General features: G+C 46.0%; 4 protein-coding genes across 9 annotated transcripts; 1 reads left to right on the forward strand and 3 right to left on the reverse strand.

Annotated features, from left to right (window-relative positions):
* Positions 1-277: 277 nt before the first annotated feature.
* Positions 278-1,946, forward strand: LOC125769125 (protein GUCD1). The gene is made up of 7 exons (XM_049437599.1): positions 278-512; positions 640-729; positions 795-966; positions 1,039-1,162; positions 1,270-1,457; positions 1,535-1,641; positions 1,706-1,946. Exons 2-7 carry the CDS (start codon positions 723-725, stop codon positions 1,798-1,800), a joined length of 693 nt encoding a protein of 230 aa, XP_049293556.1. The 5' UTR covers positions 278-512; positions 640-722; the 3' UTR covers positions 1,801-1,946.
* A 40-nt stretch (positions 1,947-1,986) lies between these two features.
* LOC125769088 (protein strawberry notch) lies at positions 1,987-14,267 on the reverse strand. Of its 2 annotated transcripts, XM_049437535.1 has the most exons (13): positions 13,442-14,267; positions 12,246-12,378; positions 10,007-10,378; positions 8,884-9,186; positions 7,519-7,739; positions 7,347-7,437; positions 6,873-7,258; positions 6,395-6,801; positions 6,158-6,311; positions 4,108-5,995; positions 3,899-4,037; positions 3,473-3,827; positions 1,987-3,400 (listed from the first exon to the last, which is right to left on the reverse strand). In XM_049437535.1, the coding sequence occupies exons 1-13, from the start codon at positions 13,451-13,453 to the stop codon at positions 3,155-3,157; spliced, it is 4,707 nt and encodes a 1,568-aa protein (XP_049293492.1). In that variant the 5' UTR covers positions 13,454-14,267; the 3' UTR covers positions 1,987-3,154. The 2 variants fall into 2 exon arrangements, with proteins under 2 accessions (XP_049293492.1, XP_049293493.1); XM_049437536.1 differs by lacking the exon at positions 8,884-9,186.
* A 102-nt stretch (positions 14,268-14,369) lies between these two features.
* On the reverse strand, positions 14,370-18,318 carry LOC125769109 (TLC domain-containing protein 3A). Of its 5 annotated transcripts, none has more exons than XM_049437579.1 (6): positions 18,204-18,318; positions 17,145-17,625; positions 16,613-17,066; positions 16,300-16,530; positions 16,134-16,232; positions 14,370-16,063 (listed from the first exon to the last, which is right to left on the reverse strand). In XM_049437579.1, the coding sequence occupies exons 2-6, from the start codon at positions 17,411-17,413 to the stop codon at positions 15,932-15,934; spliced, it is 1,185 nt and encodes a 394-aa protein (XP_049293536.1). In that variant the 5' UTR covers positions 17,414-17,625; positions 18,204-18,318; the 3' UTR covers positions 14,370-15,931. The 5 variants fall into 5 exon arrangements, with proteins under 5 accessions (XP_049293536.1, XP_049293537.1, XP_049293539.1 ...); XM_049437580.1 differs by having other exon boundaries at positions 18,093-18,209; XM_049437582.1 differs by lacking the exon at positions 18,204-18,318 and adding an exon at positions 17,828-18,079.
* Positions 18,319-22,880: 4,562 nt separating this feature from the next.
* LOC125771532 (alkaline phosphatase 4-like) lies at positions 22,881-24,856 on the reverse strand. Its single transcript, XM_049442232.1, has 3 exons — positions 24,244-24,856; positions 23,307-24,174; positions 22,881-23,231 (listed from the first exon to the last, which is right to left on the reverse strand). Exons 1-3 carry the CDS (start codon positions 24,527-24,529, stop codon positions 23,018-23,020), a joined length of 1,368 nt encoding a protein of 455 aa, XP_049298189.1. The 5' UTR covers positions 24,530-24,856; the 3' UTR covers positions 22,881-23,017.
* Between the last annotated feature and the right edge of the window lie 149 nt (positions 24,857-25,005).

Consider the following 25,005-nt stretch of genomic DNA (forward strand, 5'->3'; position numbering starts at 1 on the left):
AATTCGTGCTGGCAACCCTGCTGCTTGAACGAAGCATGGAAAATGCATCACGCAAAGCACATTCAAAAAGTGACCTAATTTAGCAGAAAAAAAAATACAAAAAGATAAGATTCACGAAAAGTTTAATGTGAAATATGTATCGTAAACTATTTTGTTGAAACTCTGATAATTCAAAACAATTTCTAAATGTTTTTCGAGCCGTTTCGTTTCGAGCTGATTTGCGAAAAAAACCGATCTTTGTTGTTGTATTTTTCCTTTCTCGCCCGAAGTTTGACAGCCACAACTGACACAACACTGGCAACGATTGATCATCATCAAAACAAACAGCCACGAATGAGTTGGTTCTACCATTTCTTGCTCTCTTGTATAGTTTTAGGTGCTCAAATGTTCGTTAAAACAAACCATCCCGACCGTACATAATGCATACGCGTCGTGTGCCCTCTGTGAAATCCATCATTTACCCTCAAGCAGCCATTCCCGAAACGATACACGTCGTTGCACATCTCCATCAGGTATGGGGTTTTTTGTTTGTGCTTCATGGTGTAACATCCGATAATAAATATGATTCGATTACGATATCGTGATAACCGTGCTCTCGACCTCTCTCTTTCATTGCTTATCGAACATGTCTCAATCCAGGCTCGGTCTTTATCGTCCTTCAGTTAACAAGTGCAGACAGCTACGAAGGTAAAGATAAGCTTAGTTCGATAGTGTACACCACGATGGCAGGTAAGTGTGTAAAGCGTTCGTTTCTTCCAGTATTTCTAACCACCCTCGACTATACCTCGTTCCAGACGTTCCAAGCTACGTTCCGGATATACTCGAGCATCCGATCGTGCACTTCAGCCAACGCTACGATTGGGACTGTGGATTAGCATGCATTTTAATGGTGCTGGACCGAAGACAGCGACAAACGTTTCTGTCTCAGTTCCAGCAAATATGCGACGAAGGCCAGTTCGGCAAAAGGTGTGACTAACTGAGGCTCTTTTCAAACGATCAGACCCTTTATTATTGCCGTTTTTCTTTGTTTTGTTTCAGCACATGGACAATCGATTTGTGTTACGTTCTGAAGGATTTTAATATTCCGCACAAATACCTTACGAAAACGCTCGGTGCGAACCCGAACCATCGGGTAAACGATTACTACAAATCCTACACACTGGTACGCATAGGCTGGAAGCATGATGTTTATTTTGTGCTGTTTATCAGTTGATGTCAGTCGTTTTTGCCATTGACTGAGACCCAATTCTCTTATCTTTCCAATCGTAGGATATGCTAAGGGTAAATAACAAATTCCGTTACGCCGAGCAGAACGGGGTCGATGTGAAGCAGTGCACCGTCAACTATCGATTTCTGATCGACCATCTGGGCACGTACGGAAACATAATACTGCTCATCAGTGCCTCACTGCTCTACTGTGACCTGTGTAAATTCAACAAACTGCCTTGCGAGATACGGTAAGTGGTTAAGTGACTTTTTTTTATGTATGTTCACAATTTGTACCAAATGCGGAGTAAATCTCTCCCTTTTTTAGATCTTGCCTAAGCATTAATCCTACCTATATGGGCCATTACATTGTGCTCTGTGGATACAATAAGCGACTCCAAAAGTTTATGTACCGTAATCCAGCCTGCAAGGACAGTAAGTGAAACCGTGTGAAGCCATGAAACCATGTGCAGCTAATTCTGTTTTCGATTTGTTGCAGAGGTATGCTACATTCCGTATCAAGCATTAGACAAAGCGCGCAAAGCGAACGGTACCGATGAGGACATCATCCTACTGTATGACAAAGAAACATGACAACCTGCTTCCATCCATCGAGCGTATTTTGCAAACGATCGAGCCAACAACAACACGTTATTTTCTAGTCTGGCATATCAGTTGACATTTTTCCTTCGTTTGTTATCATTTACTCCAATAAATTTTACATCGCTGTAGCGTTTAAATCCTCCTGCGTTTCTTTCTCATTCAAACGACTGTCAACAATTTTATTTTGACGTTTTCACTAAATCCTTTATTGGCTATCTTTTTCCCAATGACAAGAAATATCGCTAGTCTCACTGAAGTAAGGATACGTTAATATTAAAGCAGAACGCAAACGTGCGCGCTAGAGTCAGGCGAAAGTACATTACGGGAAAAAAACGCGATTGCGACACCGGCTCTAACCTTCAGCGCATTATCTGTTTGAATATTTCCGTACGCAGTTTAAAAACGGAAAAGTACCTACGGTTCCAGTACTGCGGCATCCTTTGGGGGGAGGGGTTCGTTAAACTAAGATAATTTGTACAAACTTTACACAACAAAATTGGTTCTTCCTCGAAGGACAGTCTCTCTACAAACCTAAACGGAGGGGGGGGGGCGGAAAGCTAGGAAACTATCGTTACACTAAGACTTCTACTCTCTTTTGAATGTGTGTGAGTGTGTATGTGTGTGTGGGTGTGCGAGTGATATTTAGGGTCACACGACTTTGTCTTATGTTCGCGTTTAAAGACGTGACTCGCACGTCAGAGCTACATGAAAGTTATGGAAATGATCCGCTTTGAATTTGCAAAAAACAAAATCTCATCTTCTCTGGTTGGAAACATGCGCCGGAAAAGGGGTGTTTAAGTAGCTAAATGATCGCTACGAATTGGTTTCGAACGAAACAATCTATTCTGCTAGATCGAATCAGGAGCGGCATAGACGAAAAAAAAATCCATTTGGGTATATTAAGGGGAGATATACACCAGCCAAGCACGAAAGTAAATACATGTTAACATACATTGCATAGAAAATGTTTCCATGTAAAATCTATTTAAAAAAACACTAAAAATGACAAGTTACAAAATTGCGATTTCTTCAAAAACATAATCTGAATTTAAAAACATTTGAAAAAGTTACGTTAAAATAGGAGTAGTTGATGACAAACTTTCAAAATGAAAAAAAAAAATGATTTTTGATCGATAATAATTTAATATTTTGCGATTAAAACATTCGATTCGAACATACTGACTATATATCTCCCAAGGATTCTCCAAACACGCTTGGAAAATGGAAATAACTGAAGAAAGGAAGGAACTAATTGCATGTTTGTGACTGAAACGAAAACAAAACAAAGACCTTTTGCATTTCGACGCTGGACTCAAGATTACGTCGCCGTGGCCGACTTTCGACTTTACTGATCGTCAAAGATCACTTCATCCACCTTCTCGGAATCGCTGGCCAGATCCTTCACCAGCTGTTCGACGCAGTTCTTTGGAATGAGCGTACCGACGATCTTGACGCCTTCCTTCGTTTTCAGGCGAATCACCTGCAGCCGCGATTGGTTACCAATTCGCGCCGCGAGACTATTCTCGACCCGTGCCCATACGGCGAGTACCGAACCGGAAAGCACACTGTACGTACGTCGTCGTAAACCAACCTGAATGGAACCGAATGGGGGAGGGAAATGAAAACTTAAAACTTTACAATGGGAGTGTAATGAAAACCTTACCTCACATTCATGCCCAAGCGAAACATTACGACAGTGGCCCTTCCAGTAGTTGTGCGAGCAGGTATTTATCGATGCATCGTACAGCTGCGTCCAGTGTGGTTCCGCTTCCGTGCTGAGCACCTTTTTGTACTTCTTCTCCAGCTCAGCTAGCGTCTCGTGCTTGAACTGTAGCCCCGTATTGGGATGGTAGATCTGGAAATGTATCACTTCCTTCTTGCCCTTCACATCACCACCGGAAAGGGTTTTCTTTTTCGCCGGCGTTTCGATCTCGATCGCAAGTATTGCGTTGTACTTGCCGTTGCGAGGATGTTGCGAGATGTAGAAACCTTCCTTTTCACCACCCAACTCTGACCACCTGAAGGGACCGAAGCGAAAAGGAATTATTAGCCCATTGAATGTGTGCAGTCGGCAGCAACTGATGCTTACTTGTCGATTGCTTCCTGCCATATCATGCCTCGCTCCACCTTAACGACGTGCAGTTCGGTCGGCGCAATGCCTGTTGAATGTTTGCGGGCAAACCGAATTAGCTTTATACGTGTAACGTTTTCACCAGCTGCTCCAAGGTCTGTCATAATAATAAAAAAATAATAATTGTTAATCCTAGAACAAGAATCTCATAGCTCAATCACACTTACCCAAGATACCCAAATCGAACCGGCCACGCTTCTTCGCCTGCTCGATGGTAGCCTCCAGGGTATCGGTAAAGTACTTAAACAAACGGTTCTGCAGCTCGACCGGCATGCCGAGAATGCGGTTCAGGAACTTCGATATATTGTTGTAGTCCTTGTCCAGGCTCAGCACACCCGGCATCTGTTCGCTGTTTACGATGAGACCCACGCCAACGAGCGCCCCAGCGACGTCCTTGAAGAAATCACCGAGATAATCGGCCGGTGGCGGCACAATCGGTGCCTCATAGCCCATGATCGTTTTCATCACCGCCTCCAGTGCCGTCCGACCGTACTTGTTGTCGATGTTAAACTGCGACAGATCGCGCGTTTCCGTCGCCCGTCGATCACCGTGCGTCAGTGCGCCGAGTGATTCCAGCCGCTTCGCGACGGTCGAAGCGAATCGCCGCTCGCCCGCCAGGTCTGAGATAAGGAACATATATTCGGGTGCGTTCACCTGATTCGAGCGATGCGTACGACCGAACTGCTGTATCGCGCGATCAGCCGACCACGGCAGCTCTAGCGTTATGTGTACGCGCCGCCGCTGGTTGCGCACCCGGCGATCGCTTTGCAGCGAAATACCACTCGAGGCCGCTTCGGAGATGATTGCCACATCCTTGGTACCGTCCATGAAGCGTTGCTTCTCCGTTATGTTGAGCGTTTCCAGCGGTACGTCCTGCTCCGAGCGCGACTCGTACTGTATCGATCCGTCGTCATTCTGTACCACGCGTCCCTTGCGACCCGTCATTTCGGCCACATTTTCCGGTCCGCCCAGTTCGTCGATCAGCTGATCGAGCGTGTTGGCCGGCAGCCGGTCACCGAGCCGTTCGATTTTCGCCAACAGCTCGTCCTTCATCTGGCACGCACGTTCAATCGCATCCTTGGGCGGTGGACCACCGGCCAGCTGGATGGAGAAACCATTGCTGGACTGGATGGTGGTCGGTTTGGTGTCGGTTTGTTTCTTCGTCAGGTGTGCCTGTATTTTGTCCTGCGTGCTGACCGGTTTCTTCCTTCCCGCCGTCGTGCCGCTGACGGGGGGCACGGGTGTAGTTGCTACCGTCGCCACCGGTGTCGCTACTGTCGGCGGGGCAGTAGATTTACTTTTCGTCTTCACTTTCGATTTACTAACGGACGATTTCGTTTTGCTGCTCACCCACGGATCATCATCGTCACTGCCAGAGCCGGTGAAAAATGGATTATACTCATCGCTTTGACTGGCCGCACTATCGTAATGGTCGCCGTCACTTTCTTCCGGCTCACTGTCCGAAGGCTGAAAATCGGATTCATTCGATCGTTTCGGGGAAGAAGCGGACGAAGATGCATCCGTATCCGACCCATCCTCATCCGATGAGCCATTGTTTCTGGAACGCTTTGACTTTGGCACACCGGCAGCTTTCGTCGTTCCGGCTCGTTTACGCTTTGCATCCAGCCCCGACGATGCAGCCTCCTTGCTACGGGCAATATCTTCCAGAATACTGTTGAACTGCATGCGACTATCCGTCAGCCCGAGCAACCGATTGATACGGCTTCGATCGGGCGCGGGGAAATGTTTTTCCACCAGCGACTGTAGCACACCCTTGGCCGTCGACACAAAATCACTTAGCTCACCGTCGTCCCGTTCAAGCTGCTCCAGCGTACGTGCTTCACCGGTCGATTGTAAACCGATTACCACACACTTGCCGTACTTGATTGCTTCCCGTGCCACCTTAACGGCGTGGTTCACCTTCGAGGCGATGCAAAGATATTTGAAGAATCGTTGATGCGCCGACCAGAACTGGCCCCACATCGTTTTCTTCATCCGGCTTTCGGCATCGATCAGTTCTGCCGCTTCGGTAAACTTTTGCATCGCTTCTACCCACTGTAAACAAATAGAACGGGAAATAGTAAGTGATGGTCAACGATTATCACGGTTTTTAAGCTGAATTCGTAAAGCTTTAAAGAAATTTCGTGTTCGCCATTTCGAGCCAGAAATGGTTGTAAATTTATCACTGGAACTCGAAACCTCCTGTATGATACTTACCAACTCAACCGATGCATCATACACCAGTTTAAAATCTTTCGTCAGCGGTACTTCCTCTATCTTGAATGTGACACCGTGGAAGCTTAGCTGCCTAGCAATGTACATTCCACGCTGCTTCATATCCATTGCAACAATCTCCATTGCACCAACGCCACTAAACGAAAGGACAAATATACGCATTAATTCCTAAGCTCTCAATCCGCAAAGGGGGAAAACCCACCCGGACCATTTACTTACCGTTTTTCTACGGCCTGTATAAAATCGTTAAAGGACGGAAACGGTGTTCCCTGGCCCCATATGCCTAACCGCACCATATACGCCATATTGCGCGGTTCGGATGCACCCGTTGCCGATGCATACACAACGCGCGCCTTCGGCAACTTGTTCTGCAGCTCCAGCGCGGTTAAACCCGTTTTGGTTGGCTTGCTTGAACCGACCGGACACAAATTTTTTGCCTTATGGCACTCATCGAATACGATAACACCGTCAAAGTCTGGACCACACCACTGCAGTAGCTGCTTTAGGCGTGATTTATACTTCCCGGTCGTACTCTGCGACTCTCCAATCAGTGCGGAATATGTGCCGAATATGACACCCTTCTTGACGTTATGGTTTACCGAGGAATTTATTTTGGCATACTTTAGCTACGAATAGAGAAAAGTGGATAAATTAAGACGCACGTTCCTTTTCTACACTTCGTAATGCAACCATTTACCTTGTTCAGTGCAAGAACCTCGAGTTTGCCAGCACCTATGTCTCGCAAATCGCGCTCCGCATCGTACCGCAGATCATTCGAGACCGATATCCAGATGGACTTTTTGCGCCCTTTCAGATAGTTCTCGTAGATAATACCAGCGATCGTACGTCCCTTACCAACACCGGCGCCATCCCCGATCAAAAAGCCGGCCCGTGTCCCGTCCGGCAGTAGATGGGCGTGCGCTTGGCTCGCGTACGTGATCGATTCTAGCTGCAGCGCACTCAACAATCCACCATTGATCGTTTCCGGTGGGATAGAAACCTGATAGTAAACATCACTTGGTTCTACGGACGATAGCGAAGCCGTTTCCACCACCGGATCCGGATGCTTTTTACCTATTTTTACTGCATTTTGTGTCGTTGTGGAAAATAGATAATGAATAAGTCAATTGAAGCTATCTCATCAACAGGGATAAAAAGAAGAAAAACATACATTTTGCTGGCCAATATTCGGCATACGTTTCCGCAACACCCATCTCTTCATCCTCTGCTTCCTCCTCTTCCGGCATTTGGTTTAACTGCAACTGCAAAAAAAAATATGAAAATCAAGTTAGTATAGTTTGCAAATCGGGAACGATTCATGAATCACCTATAGATGAAAGTACCTTGCTGGGATCCGCCATCACCATTTGTGAGATCAGTTGCGTCGGTATGCCGCTGGTCAGATAGTGTGGATTCGCCACCAGCATTGCTTGCAGATTTTGTAGCATCAGCTGGTTCGTCATGATTTTGTTCATGCTGTCCGTGCCGATCGCACTCGTACCACCACCACCACCGCCGCCAAGCGATGTGTTTGACCCACCGTAACCCATTCCGGACATCTCCACTGTGGAAGTATGGAGAAGGAAAAGGTTTTACTACAATGTAATTTTTCCGACTTGATGCACACTTAAAAAGAAATCAAAACTAATGAAATAAATGTAGGCAAATAAGCAAACAATTAATAACTAATCGACGAAAATAGACTATAGACTAAAATCGCACCGAATATATAATCCACGTTAAAACGGAATACATGCATATAATAGCAAAATAATATTCAAAGCTTAATTAAATAATTGATTATTTGCTCTGAATGTCTTAATCGAAGTATTTAAAAGCATGTGTTTCCCTCACTTTATTAGCCCTTTGTAAATAATTGAAGGAAACTCCCATTTGAGAATTAAATTTTGATTTGTTTGTACCTAATTGCCTTAACAAAAGAACTACCAAAATTTAAGCTCCTTGTTAAGCTTGTGATTTGTTGTTCAGAAAACACTTCCATGTGAACATGAGGAAAATCTGTTATTTGCTCTATCTTATGCACGGGACACAAAAAGACATTTCTACGTAAGATAGAGAAGACGTTCTGGTGGAACCTCGCCGGTGACATGACAAGCGGCCATCAATTGCATTTAATTATATACATACACACCCGAGATTAGCATCGGGCATCGCACATAGGTCGACTTCCATTTGACTTTCTCCAACCCCCAGAGACACTCCAACAAGACGGTCTAGTGATTTGATTCGATTACATTAGACACTGGACAGTGTATAATTATGGAAAACTGTCAAAATATTACAATTTAAATGTCAAATTCCTTCTATTCTAAATTCCGTCATATTTTTCCCTTATTATCTAACATAAGAAGAACTTACTCTCGAATTTCCCGAAATTAATATTTCGAAGCAAAAGAGAATATAAATCATTTAAACGAACATAATGCTTTCCTTCGTTCAGCATGCATCAAACATTAGGCAACATAGAAAAGAAAAATTATATCGAAACCAAAAAAACGGATTGATAAACTCCTTCTTTTAGCAATAAAGAATAAAAAACAATCCAAAACAACCTTTTCGAAGATTTCTTTAAACAAAAAACGAAAAGGAAAACAAAATAATTAATTTCAACGCAAAGTGGTACGAAGAGTAAAAAAAGCAGAACCATTTCACCGTTGCTCTGCACCAAAAACCCGCCGGTAACTTACTCTGCGCCAGCAGAGTGGCAATGCTCGGCGGATAGTAGCTGCCCAGGCCGCCCAATATGCTGGTCGCTCCCGGCGGTACCGTTCCAGTGACCGGAGGCGTTGTCGATACCGTCGACGTTACCGTACTCGTCGCCATTGCCTTCGTCGTCCCGATCGGTTTCCCATGGACGGTGGTGGTATATCCGCTACCGATACCACTAGGGCCGCCACCACCACCACCACCACCCACCCAATGTTGACTTCCTGTGGACGAAGATGAAGTCGATGCACCTCCTTCCGTCGCCACCATTCTGCCTTCACCGACTGGAGAAAGGCATAGAGAAATTCCGCGCAACCCAAAAGCCCCAATTCCGATCGGATCGATGCCGCGATACAGCGTAGCCGCGAGTATATGATGTTTTGCCGCGGCAGCGACCACGTTAAATAGTAGCGGGCAAAGTAAATAGAGTTTGTCGTGTGCCCCGGTTAAACATCCGAAGGAATGTGTTAAGGAAGTTGGTAAGGTAAAGTGCGTTCGGCGCACGAAAGTTGCAAGGTAACAAGCGTAAGGACAAATAATTTATGCAACGAAACGATGCACCGAGATAGACAAAAGGTGTGTACGTGTGCGCGAGGAAATGATTAGGATTTATGTACACAAACCCCAACCGAAGACGTTGTTGACCAGTTTCCGCACACACAAACACACATTGAACGGATATAGAAATTGGGGGAGGATGGGAAGGAGTCGGAAATATATTTGATAAAGCGACATCGGAACGAATTTGTCGTGTGGAAGAAAATGAGAGACAAGACAAGGCAAGTTAGCGAGCGGCGGCAAGAAATCCGTTATAGAGAGTGCATGAGTGCGCATCCTTCTTCGCTTAGCGAACCAACAACCACGTCCAAATGCGGAACGATTAATGCAATTATAAACGAATGCTTCATTTTCCAATTGTTCTTCCTATTCGCATATCCGAATTTCCGAGCCAACATTAATGGTGGTTTCTGCCAGGAAGTGGAGGATGCTCACGCCGAAACACGCATTAAAAATGTTTTCTTTTTTTTTTTGCTCTAATACGGTTTTTCGCGGGTCGCGGAATCCTAAATATACTAAGATTCTGTGAACGATTACACTACTCACCACTGCCCCCAGTGCCGATAATGTTTGGTGTGCCACCAACCCCACCCAACCTCGAACCGATGCTTGGCTTCATCATGGCACTCAGTGGGGTGGATTTTGATAGAAGTGTACTACCAATCCCGGCCGTCCCACCACCACCACCACTTGCAGTCGCCACTATCGAATCTTTGGAGGGTTGCTTAATCACAAAATTGGCGATCTTGTTCAGCTGCACCGATGCTGGTTGCTGTTGCTGCTGCTGATCGGTTTTATTAATGCCGGTTGCTGCCATACCGAGTTCGGTAGCAATGCCACCAATGTTCGATGAGCTTGCCGATTCCGTTTTGTACTTTTTAGTCAGCGTGGCAACCGTTGCAAGATCTTTCCCACCGCCTGAAAGCAAGAGCAAACAAAAAGAAGTGCGTTAGAAATTATAATATTATTTTGAAAGAAAAATAACATAATGCAAATACAAAAGAAAAGGACAAATCTTATCTAAATTTATATATACCTTTTAAGAAGCAACAAATTTCACAACAAGGAGTATCGCACCGTTACTAAAACTCAACTACGAAGCACAATAATCGATAATTTTAGGCCCGTTCGGTCAGAACAAGCAGTGAACCAGCGGTAGTGGAACCACGTCTTCACGTCTTGACACATGCGAGCTAATAATTCAACTGACGAACGCACAAATAACGAGAACAGGCAGCCCTTCCGAACCGAAAACCGACCCACTGCCCAAATAATGATGCCGCGTACACCCAAAAGCCCACCAACGGGTTGCGCGACCAGAGTTCCACAATTAGAACAGAAGAGAATGGGTACGGGACAAAGGGAGGGGTACATGATGCTACGCCCGCTTAACGCCAGAAACCGTTGCTTACTCCATCCGCCGGCGTCCACCACGCCGAAAACACGCAGGACTCAATCATCGTTTTAGAAAGCGGGATTGCTTTAGGACGAAACAACAAGAAGACGGTGACGAAAGGTGCAACACTGCCGGGTGATAGAATCGCGAACACAACTCATAGGCCCATCACCGGGAAACAGCGGGCGCGCGGCAAACTTTCTTAAAAGGTAGGGGGAAGAACAGGGAGCTCATTTCATCATATCGCTGCTACGACCGAGCGCGCACACTTGACAACGGGATTTTCGGAGGGTGGCAGTGATGGTGGCCCACAGTTCCTTAGCAGAATATCCTAAGGAGGATGGTTTTTGCTAAGCTCGAAGGAGCGAACGACACAGCGCTAGTGGGCGCGCACACCGGAGCGAATGGATAGGGCAAACTTTAAACGAAGGAATTGATGCCTACATTATGCAAAGCGGGTTGAAAGGGTTGCAGGGAGCGCGGAGAATCTTTCACCCGAGCCGGTTGTTCGGCTTCGGGCTTCGGTACACGCGCAGCGAAGACGCTACGCGGACCCTTTATAATATCGTCTTGCAAACTTCAAATGGGGCGGTGGGAGTTAGGTTTTGTTGTTCGTGAGAAATTCGCCAAACGGATACCCATAACCCGCCGCGTAAAGACACACACAGCATGGACGATTTTCGGACAGCATCGGATAGGACCACCGGCGTACATCGCGCTACTAGACGATGATGTCCTGCATGCATAGCGCGATTAGACGGACAGGACGACGTTAGCGTTGGCAGTCAGATGATAGGCGGGCAAGGGCAACGAAAATTGAATCGATTCGTACATGTACGTTGGTGTGTAGCAATATAATAATATATACATAAAATCGGGCTTGTCGTGGAAGGTAATATTGGAGCGCTAAACATAAAGCTTGTAAAATCCGCGCCATTGCAAGTGGGCGGATAAACTTCGCTTGCCTCTATCGTTTGCTTGTTGCCAGCTGCCTGGGCCTGGATGAAGCGGGGACAAATATATTGCTCTCGCTGGATGCAAGACAGGTTAGTTATTAGCACGCATTAGTGATGATTTCGATTGCATCTAGCGACTTCCGACTACTTGGCAAAATAGGATGCGTTTTAGGTGGTTTGCTATTGATTTGACCACCCACATCGGCACATTTAGATGTACATAAAAGGGGTTTGCTGCTGCTTTCGGAAGCAGGTATGAATTACAACATATCTTGCAAACTTATTCGCTTGGTTAACAAGAAACACACAAACCTGTGAACCCTATAATCATCACAATTCGAAGAGCCAGCGCATATCTCAACGGCAATCAAACGGAACGATGCTCACCAATGTCCCGGCATGGTTTGAACATCCGTGGCTTACACATATTTACCTGGTACTTCTATCTCGTCCGGATCTTCGTCGTCATCGAAATCGGAGTCCGTTGAATCGCCCCCCTTATCGTCAGCCTCTTCCTCCTCCTCGTCATCGTCCTCTCCCATTCCGTAGGAAGATTTCTTCAACGCCTACAATGGAAACGAAAATTTGCATAGATTTAGTCATAATAATTAATTATTAAAAAAAAAATTATTATAATTATTATAATTAAAACTTTATGATATTGTTATACGGTATGGATATTGTAAAAAAACTAAATCCAATACAGAGCAGTAAAAAGTAACAAAACAAAAACAACATGCATGGCATGCTGAGCCCGACCTGTTTACTAGGCTAACCACGTGTTTTCAAACACGTTGCACACTACAGCGAGTCCAAATGTTTCTCCTGCGTTCAGTGACAAAGACACCAAAAACAACTCTTTTTTTCATAAATGTATACGAAAAAAAACTTATTACTGCGTGCAACGTACGGTATTTTATTTATTTAGCATTTATAGAAAGATTAATTTTAGGTACCAACTCCCTATAAGCGGCATTGTTTATTATGCAAGCTTTTGGTAGGAATGTTATAACATTATACAATATATTAATTTTGCAATTATGGCGCATTTAATACGATAACTGTTCGTTAGATCCCTTTTAGAACCTTTACTACTACTATCGCAATGTTCAGCGCGCACCAGAACACATCTCCCGTTGGCAGCTTATTACAGTCGACTATAAGGACACTCTCGAACCAGCGAACAAATTAAGTGCTGTGTCAATCGTGTGTGCCAAAACGGTCAACCAATCCTTCAGGGACATTCCGACGGTTCCAAGGGTAGGTCGAGTGCGGCCAACTAGATCCAAAAGCCGCACCACCCCCAAACATTCACCCTTTCGCTAGGTGCTGTCAAAAAGTGACATTCGCCCTACGGACACCTTTTTGTTGGTTATGTTGTCCCTACCGCAATTTTACACTTGCTCGAAAGGAATGTGAAAAAATTGCTACTTTATCCGCCTTTCGCCTTCTCATTGGATCTACCGCATGGATGATATGAAAGTTGACGAGTTGCGGAGCATTTAGATTCCTTTTCGCAGACCATCCAAAAAGTTGCCGGTCACGAGCTGAATCTGACAGCCAGCTTGCCCGGGACGGGGGGGGAGGTGATTGCTTTGAAGGACGTAAAAACCAAAACAAAAAAATTACCATTCGATTCATGCTGGGTTTTTGTTCTGGTCAGTCTTGCAGTCCTGCGAACTATGCTTTCCACCGATCACTGTAGCGAATGCCGGAATGTATTCGTTAACACTTTTCACACACTCTTTAACCACTGTTTGCAATGCACTTCAATCCGAACTAGTGCGTCGGAGCCCGTGTCTGCTGCGTTGCACCTTCAGCCACAAATGCCGCTGCAGCTGTTTAGCTAACACTTGCGGGGACACACTTTTCTTCACGAAACCACATCAATCTGTGCCGTATTCACTAGTAAACGGTCCGATAGAACCTATGTACGCACTGACGGTCCCTTTGCACGCATCAGCTTACCGATCAAACTTCGAAAATTTACAATCTCACACAGTGCACTGTACACCCGGAATGGTACTTTGGGTTTTGTGCGATTACAGGAAATCCTCAACGTACGCCGACGGGTTGGAGCCGCCCGTTTCACAGCAACTAACACCGAACAATCATAACAAGCTGTGACGATTTACAGTTTACGCAATCCACACGATTTTTTGCGTGCAGTACAATCTTGGAATGAAATGAAGGATTGATATAAAGTACAATTAAGGAAGTTCTGTGTACTAGCAGTAAGCAACACAAAACCACGAGAAGCGTGAAACTTGAGGCTCGCTTGTGGATGGCAATGTAATCGCGTTTTGTTCGGCAGCAGCAAGTTCAAGAGACGAAGGTTAACCATGTGTGCGCGCCCTCCTCGTTGGATGACGTTTGATGTACGCGGGTCTATAATACCCAGTTGAAGAGTTTTGCATTACGATTGCTTGCTGTTCGCCGAGCGCAAATTGTGCAAAATTCGAAAATAAAATATTTGTTCGTTCAACATAATGAAAAAACAAAACCAGCTATCGGACATTTCTTTCCTAACTCTGCTCAATTCCCAAACTACAGAGGCTACAAAATTCCAGTACACATTATATTTTTTATGTAAATTGGTACACAAACACAACATCCCAGACAGGATTTTCAGCAAAATCCCAGCTTTTATGCATCGTTTCGATTGGAATAGGTGCGCGCAGAATTTGCTGCAAAGTGCGATACAAAAAGTTGTAAGTTTCGCCACATCAATAGTGTTCGGCTGACCGGTACAAGAGAGCACCGGGAGCACCACGATCTCATCGAATGTCTAATGCTGATTTCGTTTTAAAGGTTAAAATCTCTCAATCTCAAACCTAATCTACTCGGGGGCCTTTTTGCCTGTAAATTGTATGTAACCCAATGCGTCATCCCGAGCATGGACAGTCTATCTTTTCCGATTAACATTTAATACGACATTCCTCTTTACGATGCAGCGAAATGCAAATATTGATCGTAGGTCTCTGTTTGCCATATAACACTCTCCCTTTCAATGATGAGTGCGATGCAATTTTTGAACATTATTCCAAATATGTTGTCTTTAAATTTGCTCATCCTTGGGGCTTCTTATTATCCGCACTGTGCCTAATAACATGGTAAACATCACACTAATATGAAAGCTCCATTGATTATTTATATGAATATTTTTTAACCGTTTCAGCCATTCATCCACATTCATCTATCCATCCCTCAGTTCAATTCCCATTCTACACGCAAAGCCAATGTGTTCACTAATTTCAGCATTCGTACTAGTAGCTGCTACTCGTTCCATTTCTTTATATCTACTGACGCACTCAGGATTGAATGTACACATGTATACCGTACTTGTAAACTATTTTCGCACAGAAAACATTGTGCGCTGGTTGCTATGTTTGTAGAAAAAATGCACAAAAAAGTCTATCTTCTACTACCGTAAGATGTTCGCTGTATAAGTAATGTTGTGCTTCCCCCAGTACTTTTGTTTTTAAATGGAAACTGCACGTGTATGCTTTTCTTGTTTTAACAATATAGTATAATATGTTGTTTTTTGTGGGAGAGGTTGCGGTGATCATAATCCTACGTTTGGTTTTTGTTTCATTCATTATCGTGTATAACTTAAAGGGCAATCGTCACAAATCAATCGTACTATATATACTTGGTAAAGGGCTACTGTTGAACAGGGCATACCTGGCAAGCACGCACACACCCTGGAAGATCCATGTAAACTTATCCCTGCGTAATTGTTGGGAGAGGGGTTTTTTTTGTTGCAGTGGTTAAGCTAATAATGTTCCTGTGGTGAACAAAACACAAATACTATGACTAGTAAACTAAGCAGCAGCACATTCGTTCTACCGGTTGTGTAAACATGGAAGTGAGTAAGTTATCCCTGCTAAAACCTAGCTCCATTTCCGTCTCCGTGCATCCCTACTACGTGTCCTTTCCATGTCCCTCTTCATCCTTCCATGTCTCACGTCCCACCACAAAGGTTGAATCATACATCGAGCGCGTGTCGGTGAATATTCAAATTACACACAAAATAACACTTATTCATTAACATTTACTAAGATGTCAATGCCCTGTCCCATGCCCCACGGTCGATGAACGTGGCAAAAAACGTTATCCTTACATCAGAGACCGTACTTCACTATCTTTGGATTGGGAAGATTTTATGGTTTCCCCGTTGGTGGACACTTCATTTGCACATGAATTTGCCGCAATCGTTGTGTTGCGTTTGTTTTTCGATGGGAAAAATACCTGCGAAAGGTTAGTGAAACGTATTAGAAGCTTGCGGAAAGCTATTCTTTAATTAATCAATTTGTTTTACCTTCATCGCGCCTCGTACCATCAACCGGAACCAGTACAGCTGGGGCAAAAACAGTGCCAAAATGCTTACTTGACATCCCCATGGTAAATTCAACACAGCCTGGAAAATACAGAAAATACAAACGTTTCAATCGTGCATTCCGAGCACTATTTCATGCCAGCCATACCTCCAAGAATGGTTTATTCACCACCTGGCTATAGTAGTAGCAGACGTAGGGCATTAGAAAGATGCGACACCAAAAGAATGAGACCAGCATCACCAGCCCATTGATGACGTACAGTTTCGATTGTTTCAATCCCATCACGCTGAGGATGCTACGGAATGATACGAACGGTGTGGAAAGCTCCATCATAAACATGAAGCTAAATACACAATCTCCCAGACCACCTCGAAGATACTGAAATGAACAACAAACATCACACATAAAGAAGGAGTTTAATTGCTGCAATATCGCTCCGCATCTAACAGCCTGATCTTACCGATATTACGACTAATCCGTACGATCCAATGAAAAGATGATGGAACACCATCAAAGGGTGCGTTGACAGGTACTTGGCAAAGCTCGGGATACCCATTTTGCACGGATTCACAAAGGAAAGTGTACCCTGCTCCACGCTCGGAATGTCGTCCAATGCTTGCAGTGTCTTTTCCGCCAGCGTTCCATCACCGTTGGCAGTGCCATTGCCAGCGCCACCGTTATTATTATCCCCGGCTACCGATTGCAGACCGAGTTTAACCTTTATTTTGAGCGCTGCCTCGGCGGCGTAGATTTTGTACATCGACCAAAGGTCGTAGAAAAAGTACGACGCCGCAAACCATGCGTACGATTCCGACAGAAAGTGTGAGGCGTGCAGAAAGTTTCGCGGACATGACCAGCGGCACACGAACAGACCGGCAATACAGGAAAAGGCGGCCTGGACGGCGGATACGACCCTGTTTTTGGAAGAGTAGTGTAGAAAAGATAAAATGCACCTTAGTACCTTACAGTATACTTTATTAAAGCGTACTCACTTATTCGTTATGTCCAGCACATCCGAAACACGCAACCGATATCGCTTGACAAAGCTGTGGCCGATGGTTGTCCGCAGCAGCAGCTTGTTCAGGAACTCGGTAAGTGCGACGAAGTACACAAAGCCAAAGCTGATAAGCAGCGCACCTTTCTGGACCGTTATGCGATCACTCGGGTTCAGCGTGGACAGGCTTGCGCAAGCCAATGCAAACGAACCAACGGAATAGAGCAGCGAAAAGATGCAGCTCCGCGTGTCCAACTTTTCCACCATCTTGTATCGAATAGTTCACTGTTCACAAAGGTACGATCGAACCCCCCGAAAACGGCTCTCTTGTGGAGCGGTTACCAAAATCGGTTTTCAGACTAACGATGGTGGTGTTCCAATTTATTCATCAACACTTTACTTCACCGTTCACACCTGCTGTCTGCTCATTGCTGCACGCTACCGGACACTATGCCTACAATACTGATATTGGACACTCGCTAAGGGAAAGAAGCAAACAAAGCAGGTCAACAGAAGTCAATTAAAATGGTAAATAAATCACACACACGCGATCCACCCCAATCAGACGACGCAGCGGGAATGAATCAATGGCCGGATGACTTTCGATTAGTAATGTTGCCCCGCTGCTGCTGCTGCTGCTGATCTGCTTGCTGCCTAGTCCGTCCTACTAGATCCACGTACCGAAATCGGTCAGTTTGCTCTTACATAATCTTCCACTCTTCAAAGGCGGAACGATGTTGTTTTGTTGTGTTGCGATTGGAGCCACATCCGTGATCCTACCCCTTATCGCTTAGACTCGTGCAGAAAGGTGTAAAAAACGTCTTATCAGCATAAGGGAACACACTCACTTAGAGTGAACGTGCGAACAGAGGAAAACAACCGATCGTGAAGGTGCAAGTGACCCGCTGCACGTGCAGTCTCATGGACAGTCGGCAATAATACGAACCGTAACAGGTTGGAAGCGCAGTTTGTGTGCTGCCAGTGGTAATCCTGCAGCAAAAGCGAACCTGGCAGGATGAATCTTCAATTATCTAGCTGCCAACACCTAGCCACCTACCCACAAATGACGACGCGAAATTGTGTGTGTTGTCTGCTCGTTCCACTCCGTTACCGCGCGCCCACACTGCCTTCTCTTCCACAGGTGTCGTAAACGCGTTCCCCACCTCTCTCTCTCTTTCGGCTTCTAGCCTCCTCGCGCACTCGCAACAGGACGCGCTGTCACTATTTCATAACTTTGGCAAAACGTCAAAAAGCTCCAGCAAATGTTGTTGTTGTTTGTTTACTGTCGGAGTTGAACGAAGCGGTACAGGTGTGTCTTTTCTGAGTTATTTTATACGAAGCATATTGAGCACGTGTGAAAGTCCCTGGTAACGGTTTGAATTTCTCCAAAAACTAATTCTATCTTTATTGTAGCACTTCTTCTCTTCTTCTTTTCTGGCCTGCTCATGGTCGAGCACGTCGCGTAGACATGGCCTGGTCGCCAATCCGTTTCCAGGAAACTCGGTCCAGTGCTGCAGTCCTCCATCCACGGCTGCATCCGATCTCCGACAGGTTTGACTCCACCTGATCCAGCCAACGAGCTCGCTGTGCTCCTCTCCGCCTCGTGCCGAACGGATCGTTGGCGAGCACCTTCCTGGTGGGGCATGAGTCCGGCATCCTCATCACGTGCCCCAGCCATCGTATCCTTCCGGCTTTGACCACCGTCAGGATATCTGCACCGCCAAACAGCTCAGCTAGCTCGTGGTTCATTCTCCTTCTCCACACGCCCTGCTCGCACACACCGCCAAAGATAGTCCTTAGCACCCGCCGTTCGAAAATAGCGAGTGCATTGGCATCCTCCGTTAGCAGAGTCCAGGACTCGTACCCGTAGAGGACTACCGGACGTATCAGTGTGCGATATATCGTGCATTTCGTGTGTTGCTGGAGCCTTCTGGATCGCAGGAGTTTGTGGAGCCCGTAGTAGGCACGATTTCCCTGAACAATGCGCCTTCGGATTTCGCTGCTCATGTTGTTGTCCGAAGTTACGATCGTACCAAGGTAGCAGAACTCCTCTACCACCTCGAGATCGTCGCCGTCAACTGATACTCTGCTCCCGAGTCGGGCTCTATCACGGTCAGAGCCTCCGGCAAGCAGGTACTTTGTCTTCGTCGCATTGATCCTCAATCCAATTCTGTCGGCCTCGCGTTTCAGTCGGGTGTACGCGTCGCACACCGCCGCAGATGTCCGTCCGATGATGTCGATGTCATCCGCGAAGCCGAGGAATTGGAGAGAACGGGTGAAAATCGTGCCCCGGATGTCGAAGCCCGCGCTTCGCATGACACCTTCCAGAGCGATGTTAAACAGCAAACAGGAGAGTCCGTCCCCTTGCCTTAGACCCCGGTGAGATTCGAACGATTCCGACAGCATGTTCGATACTCTCACCTTGCACTGCACCCCATCCATCGTGGCCTTCAACAGCCGTACCAGCTTCCCAGGGAATCCGTACTGCTGCATGGTGTTCCATAGTTCGGTCCGATCTATGGTATCGTAGGCCGCCTTAAAGTCAATGAACAGGTGGTGCGTGGGGATCTGATGCTCTCGGCACTTCTGGAGGATCTGCCGTAGAGTAAAGATCTGGTCGGTGGTCGATTTGCCTCCAACAAATCCAGCTTGGTAGCTTCCGACGAAATCTGTGGCAAGGGGCGCAAGTCTGCAGAAGAGTATTCGGGACAGGATCTTGTAGGCAGCATTCAGGACTGTGATGGCTCGGAAGTTAGCACAGTCCAGTCTGTCGCCCTTTTTGTACACTGGGTGTATGACACCCAGCTTCCACTCGTCCGGTAGTTCTTCCTGGTCCCAAATCCTTACGATCAGCCGATGCATATGCGCGGCAAGCCTCTCCGGGCCCATCTTGAACAATTCTGCCACCAGCCCATCGCTGCCAGCTGACTTGTTACGTTTCAGCTGTTTGACGGCACTGATGACTTCGTCCAAGGATGGCGGGGGCACTTCGTCATCCTGCTGGCTGTCGCAATACTGCTCTCCTCTGCTTCCTGCAGAGGTCTCCCCTGCATCTGCTCCGTTCAGGTGCCTGTCGAAGTAGCACTTCCACCTGTCGATCACCTCTCGCTCGTCCGACAGGATATCTCCCTCCTCGTTGCGGCACATAGCGGTTATGGGAGTAAAACCGCCTCGTGCCGCATTCAGCATCCTGTAGAACTTACGAGTTTCCCCCGACTGGGATAGCTGCTGCATAAGTTGCTCATCCGACTCTTCGAAGCTGCGCTTCTTGTCCTGGAAGAGTCGGGTCTGCTGCCTTCTCAGTCGTCTGTAGTCTTCCACGTTCTGCCTGGTCTCGCGCTGGAGCATGCGAGTACGCGCTGCGTTCTTCTCGGATAGTGCTTGCCTGCACTCATCATCAAACCATTCCTTCCTCCGGTTACGTGTTACGCGGCCAATAGTTCGATCGGCCGTGCTGCTGATGGCTTGTTCCATCATACGCCAATGATCATTGAGGGACATCGCCTCGAAGGTGGTGTCCTCCGGCAACGCTTCCCCTAGCGTGGTCGCGAAGTCCCTCGCCACATCAGCTTGCCGCAACCGATCTATGTCGAGCCTTGGGGTGGGCTGATAGCGCAGCTTATTGGCTGCGCACAGTTTCTGGCGTAACTTAACCATAACCAGGAAATGGTCTGAGTTGACGTTTGCTCCCCTGTACGTACGTACGTCGATAATATCCGAGAAGTGCCTTCCATCGATGAGAACGTGGTCAATCTGGGAATATGTCTGCTGTGGTGATCTCCAGGTGTAGCTAAAGCGTGGTGCGTGCTGGAAGAAGGTGCTGCGAATGGTCATGTGCTTGGAGGAGGCGAAGTTTATTAGGCGGAGCCCATTGTCGTTTGTCAGCTGGTGGGCGCTGAAACTACCTATCATGGGTTTGTATGCCTCCTCCCGTCCGACCTGAGCGTTAAAGTCTCCGATGACGATCTTGACGTCGTGTTGTGGGCAGCGGTCGTACTCCCTCTCCAGCTGCGTATAAAATAGCTCCTTATCGTCATCGGTGCTTCCAAGGTGCGGACTATGCACGTTAATAATGCTCAGGTTGAAGAACCTTCCACGAACCCTCAACCTGCACATCCGTTCGTTGATCGGCCACCAACCGATTATCCTCTTTCGCATCGCACCTATGACCAGGAACGCTGTACCGAGTTCATGCTTTTCACCACCGCTCTGGTAGATCATGCAATCACTGCGGTAGGGGCGCTCCGTAACTCCTTTCCAGCGCACCTCCTGAAGTGCTACTATACCGAAGCCGCGGGCCCTCACCTCGTCCGAAAGAATGCGGGTACTTCCGGGTGCTGTGAGGGATCTGCAGTTCCATGTCCCGAGTTTCCAATCGTTGTCCTTGTTTCGGTGCGTGGGTCTGTATCTGTTGATCCGATTCGAAATTTCTTGATTACTTTCCGTTGCAATTATATTGGGGGTGGCTTGCAAGGCCTCTCCCCCAACCCCCTGTCTCGTCGGAGGGCCTACGCAACCTAGCTGTTTAAAGTCCCGTAGGGTGCCAGGACAGAAGGGACATCCAGCCGCCCCTAACATGGAGAACAGACGCTGGCTGTCCCCCTCCGCTCAATTTAGCCATATACCCCATCTTCCCAAGGGGTTGGGTTTCCCCGTATACCCAAGCTCAGATATTTGGAGAGATATGTTACCATTCTGTACGACGGGGACGTATTGAGTCGGAGTAGGGTATGGAGTGCCTATATTATCCTTCTAGAGGCTTCGGATCCATACCCATATCAGTGCGGTATGGCTACAAACACTGACAACAGAACTATTGTTGTATATTATTGTAGCACTATTGCCAGTTGATTATTCAAGTATTAAACTAGAGATGAGAATACTTTTCAAAGAGTTGAAACAGAGTGAAAGAGTGGTTATAAAGATTTGAAACATTTACTCACTCTTTTGAGAGTCATAAAAATATTATTCTAAACTAATGTGTTGATTATTCCTTGGCGTTTTTACTCACTCACTCTCTCTGCCGACTAATGACTCAATCCTTGCCGTTTTACTCACTCACTCTCTCTGTCGACTAATGACTCACTCTTTTGCGTTTCAACTCACACAATAAGAGTGAGTAAGTGTTTTGTTATTCTTTTTGACTTTAAATCAGTCAATAAGAGTGATTAAAAATGTTTTGTTATGCTTTTGGATTTAAATTACTCAATAAGAGTGAGTAAGTGTGTCGTTACTCTTTTTGGATTTCAATCACTCTACTACAGTGATTAAAATGCAATTTCGTATGAAGCTAATTTATTTGAATTTCATTATTCGAAATTATGTATTACAAGTCTGGCTGTAAATTGTTTGGCGTAAAACATATTTAAAAGTAAACAAAAGTTATGTTGGAATTCATGAAATATGTTTTACGCCAAACAATTTACAGCCAGAATAAGAATAACAAAACACTTACTCACTCTTATTGTGTGAGTTGAAACGCAAAAGAGTGAGTCATTAGTCGGCAGAGAGAGTGAGTGAGTAAAACGGCAAGGAGTGAGTCATTAGTCGACAGAGAGAGTGAGTGAGTAAAACGGCAAGGAGTGAGTCATTAGTCGGCAGAGAGAGTGAGTGAGTAGAAACGCTAAAGAGTGAATAAAAGAGTCATAAAAACTCCTTTTGCTGAGTTGAAACCATAAACTCCTTTGCAGGATTAAACTCACACACTCACTCTTACTCAGTGTGAACATCTCTATATTAAACATTAAAACTGCTTTATTATTTGACGTAAAATTAAATACATTTCCGTACCCTATTACTGCACAAGAACCTAATGTTATGTGCGTTAGATCTAACGGATATCAGCATCATTTAATAGCTAGCTTAAACGTTTTATATTATTTGTAGAATCAGATTCGTTAGGTCGGCATCCCTGAAACGCCCAATGCGAGCTGCGTACGAGATGAAGTGAGTCAAGAATGTTTGATTGTGCACTCGATGCAACAGGTGGGACATCGGTCCAATTGCATGTACTGTTGCGAACGAGGAACCAACGTCTCTGGCATCGGAACGTACTACGACGATTAAACTATCATCCAGAACGCCACTGAAAATTTACCCAATTGCGAGTTTATAAATACAAAGCAAAGATCAGAAAAGTACAAATCAATTACCAACTTACCTGAGCTTCTGTAGAGTTGCTCTTACGGCGGCGTCAATTTCGCTTACAGATGCTTGAACTTTCGGATCAGCGATGGCAACGAGCAGAAATCCTTCGGGACTTTTCAGCACAGTCAAAGCGCCCACAATTAGATCGTAAAACGCAGCTGGCTCTGCCAACGATTGCTTATCATACAATCCAAGCGCATAGTCCACATCATCCAGCTTGGGATCTAACAGATCGCCCATATCCTTCGAGAGTTTGTACGTCGATTGATCCACCGAACGATGGTTCACCCATTCGGACTCGAACGCTTCCCGGCAAAACTCATCGGGACAGTTTAGCGTACCGGCAATAACATTCAGCTGTTTGCCAGTCTCCCCATGAAGTAGCTGCGATCGCACATCTGGACATAGCAATGGATCTGGGCTACTGTGCAGCCAGCTAGCATTAGCTGCGTGCGCATACAATGCTGCTGGGAACGGTTGAACAATCTCACCATTCGTTACCACCCCCGTACGACGGCCAACCGTTTGAGCCCATTGCAAGATCGAAGCGGCATGATGCGTGCTGTTCGGTGCGCTGACGCATTCTTCCCAAGGTTTGACGGCCGAATCAAACCCGATAGTGTGCGAATGGGTTTCAATGCCGCAGAACATGGAGGTCGGATTAAATGACGCACGCGGTGTCCGCTGCTCCTGCATCGTTGGACGAAGCAGGGCAAGATGTGGAAACGATTCCCAGATGGGTCTGGTGTCGGCATAGGAGGAGTCGACACTATCCAGCGCTACGAACAGGATGACATTTCTCGCCCGTTTCTTATTCTCCTCCACCACACGAAATGCATTGCGCAGCTCGGCCAGATTCGATTCAAACCAAATGGCTTGTTCTATAGAACAAAACAGAAATAGTAATCACAAACTAAAACATCCAAAAAAATCCACAAAATAACTCCTACCTGGAGGTAACTCGTCGGCAAATAGATCAACCGTAGCTACGACTTGACCTTCGTTTTCGTACACCACTATAAAGCCGATGCACAGGAGCACGATGCCAAATACAATTAACAGTAGCGTACAGACACACAGCACACTATATCCGCAGCCTACTTTTCGTCTTGTAAAGCTTTTATCCACACTTTCGGGATCCCTGGTAGTGTCGTGCATTTGACTTCTCCACTGTTGCGAAGTGTAGGAACCTTCTGCAGAATCATTCGTTGCAATGTTAAACTCTTCCCGTGGCATCTCTACTAATTTTGAGACGACGTTTTAACACAACGGGGAGATCACACTCTTACCGTACGGACGTCGCTCTAGCAGATCAGTCAAGTGATCGTGCTGTAGAACGATAAGATACTGCCGCACGCTAATAACGGATAAGATGTGGTGGGAGATGTTTATGATACACTCGGGAAGTGGTAGTGGCGTTGATGTTTGCGATAGAATAAAGTAATCGTATTGTTGTAGATACGAGAAGGGGTATGTCTAATTGCAGCACCAGATAATCATCACTGGTTCATCAGTTCGAAACTTGCATAATCCTTCTCGCAATAGAATCCGTACGTACCAAAGTACAATGAGGACTTCATCAACTAAATTCCGTTGAGCTCATCCCTTTTTAATGTCCTTGTTGTGGATAAGAAGGCCTAATGACGTAACTGTATATGATGTCAGCATTCGTAATAAAATTATTGAAATAAGAATATTTTTTTTTCATATGC

The sequence above is a fragment of the Anopheles funestus genome, chromosome 3RL, assembly GCF_943734845.2.
Source record: "Anopheles funestus chromosome 3RL, idAnoFuneDA-416_04, whole genome shotgun sequence".
In the NCBI taxonomy this organism is placed as follows: domain Eukaryota; kingdom Metazoa; phylum Arthropoda; class Insecta; order Diptera; family Culicidae; genus Anopheles; species Anopheles funestus.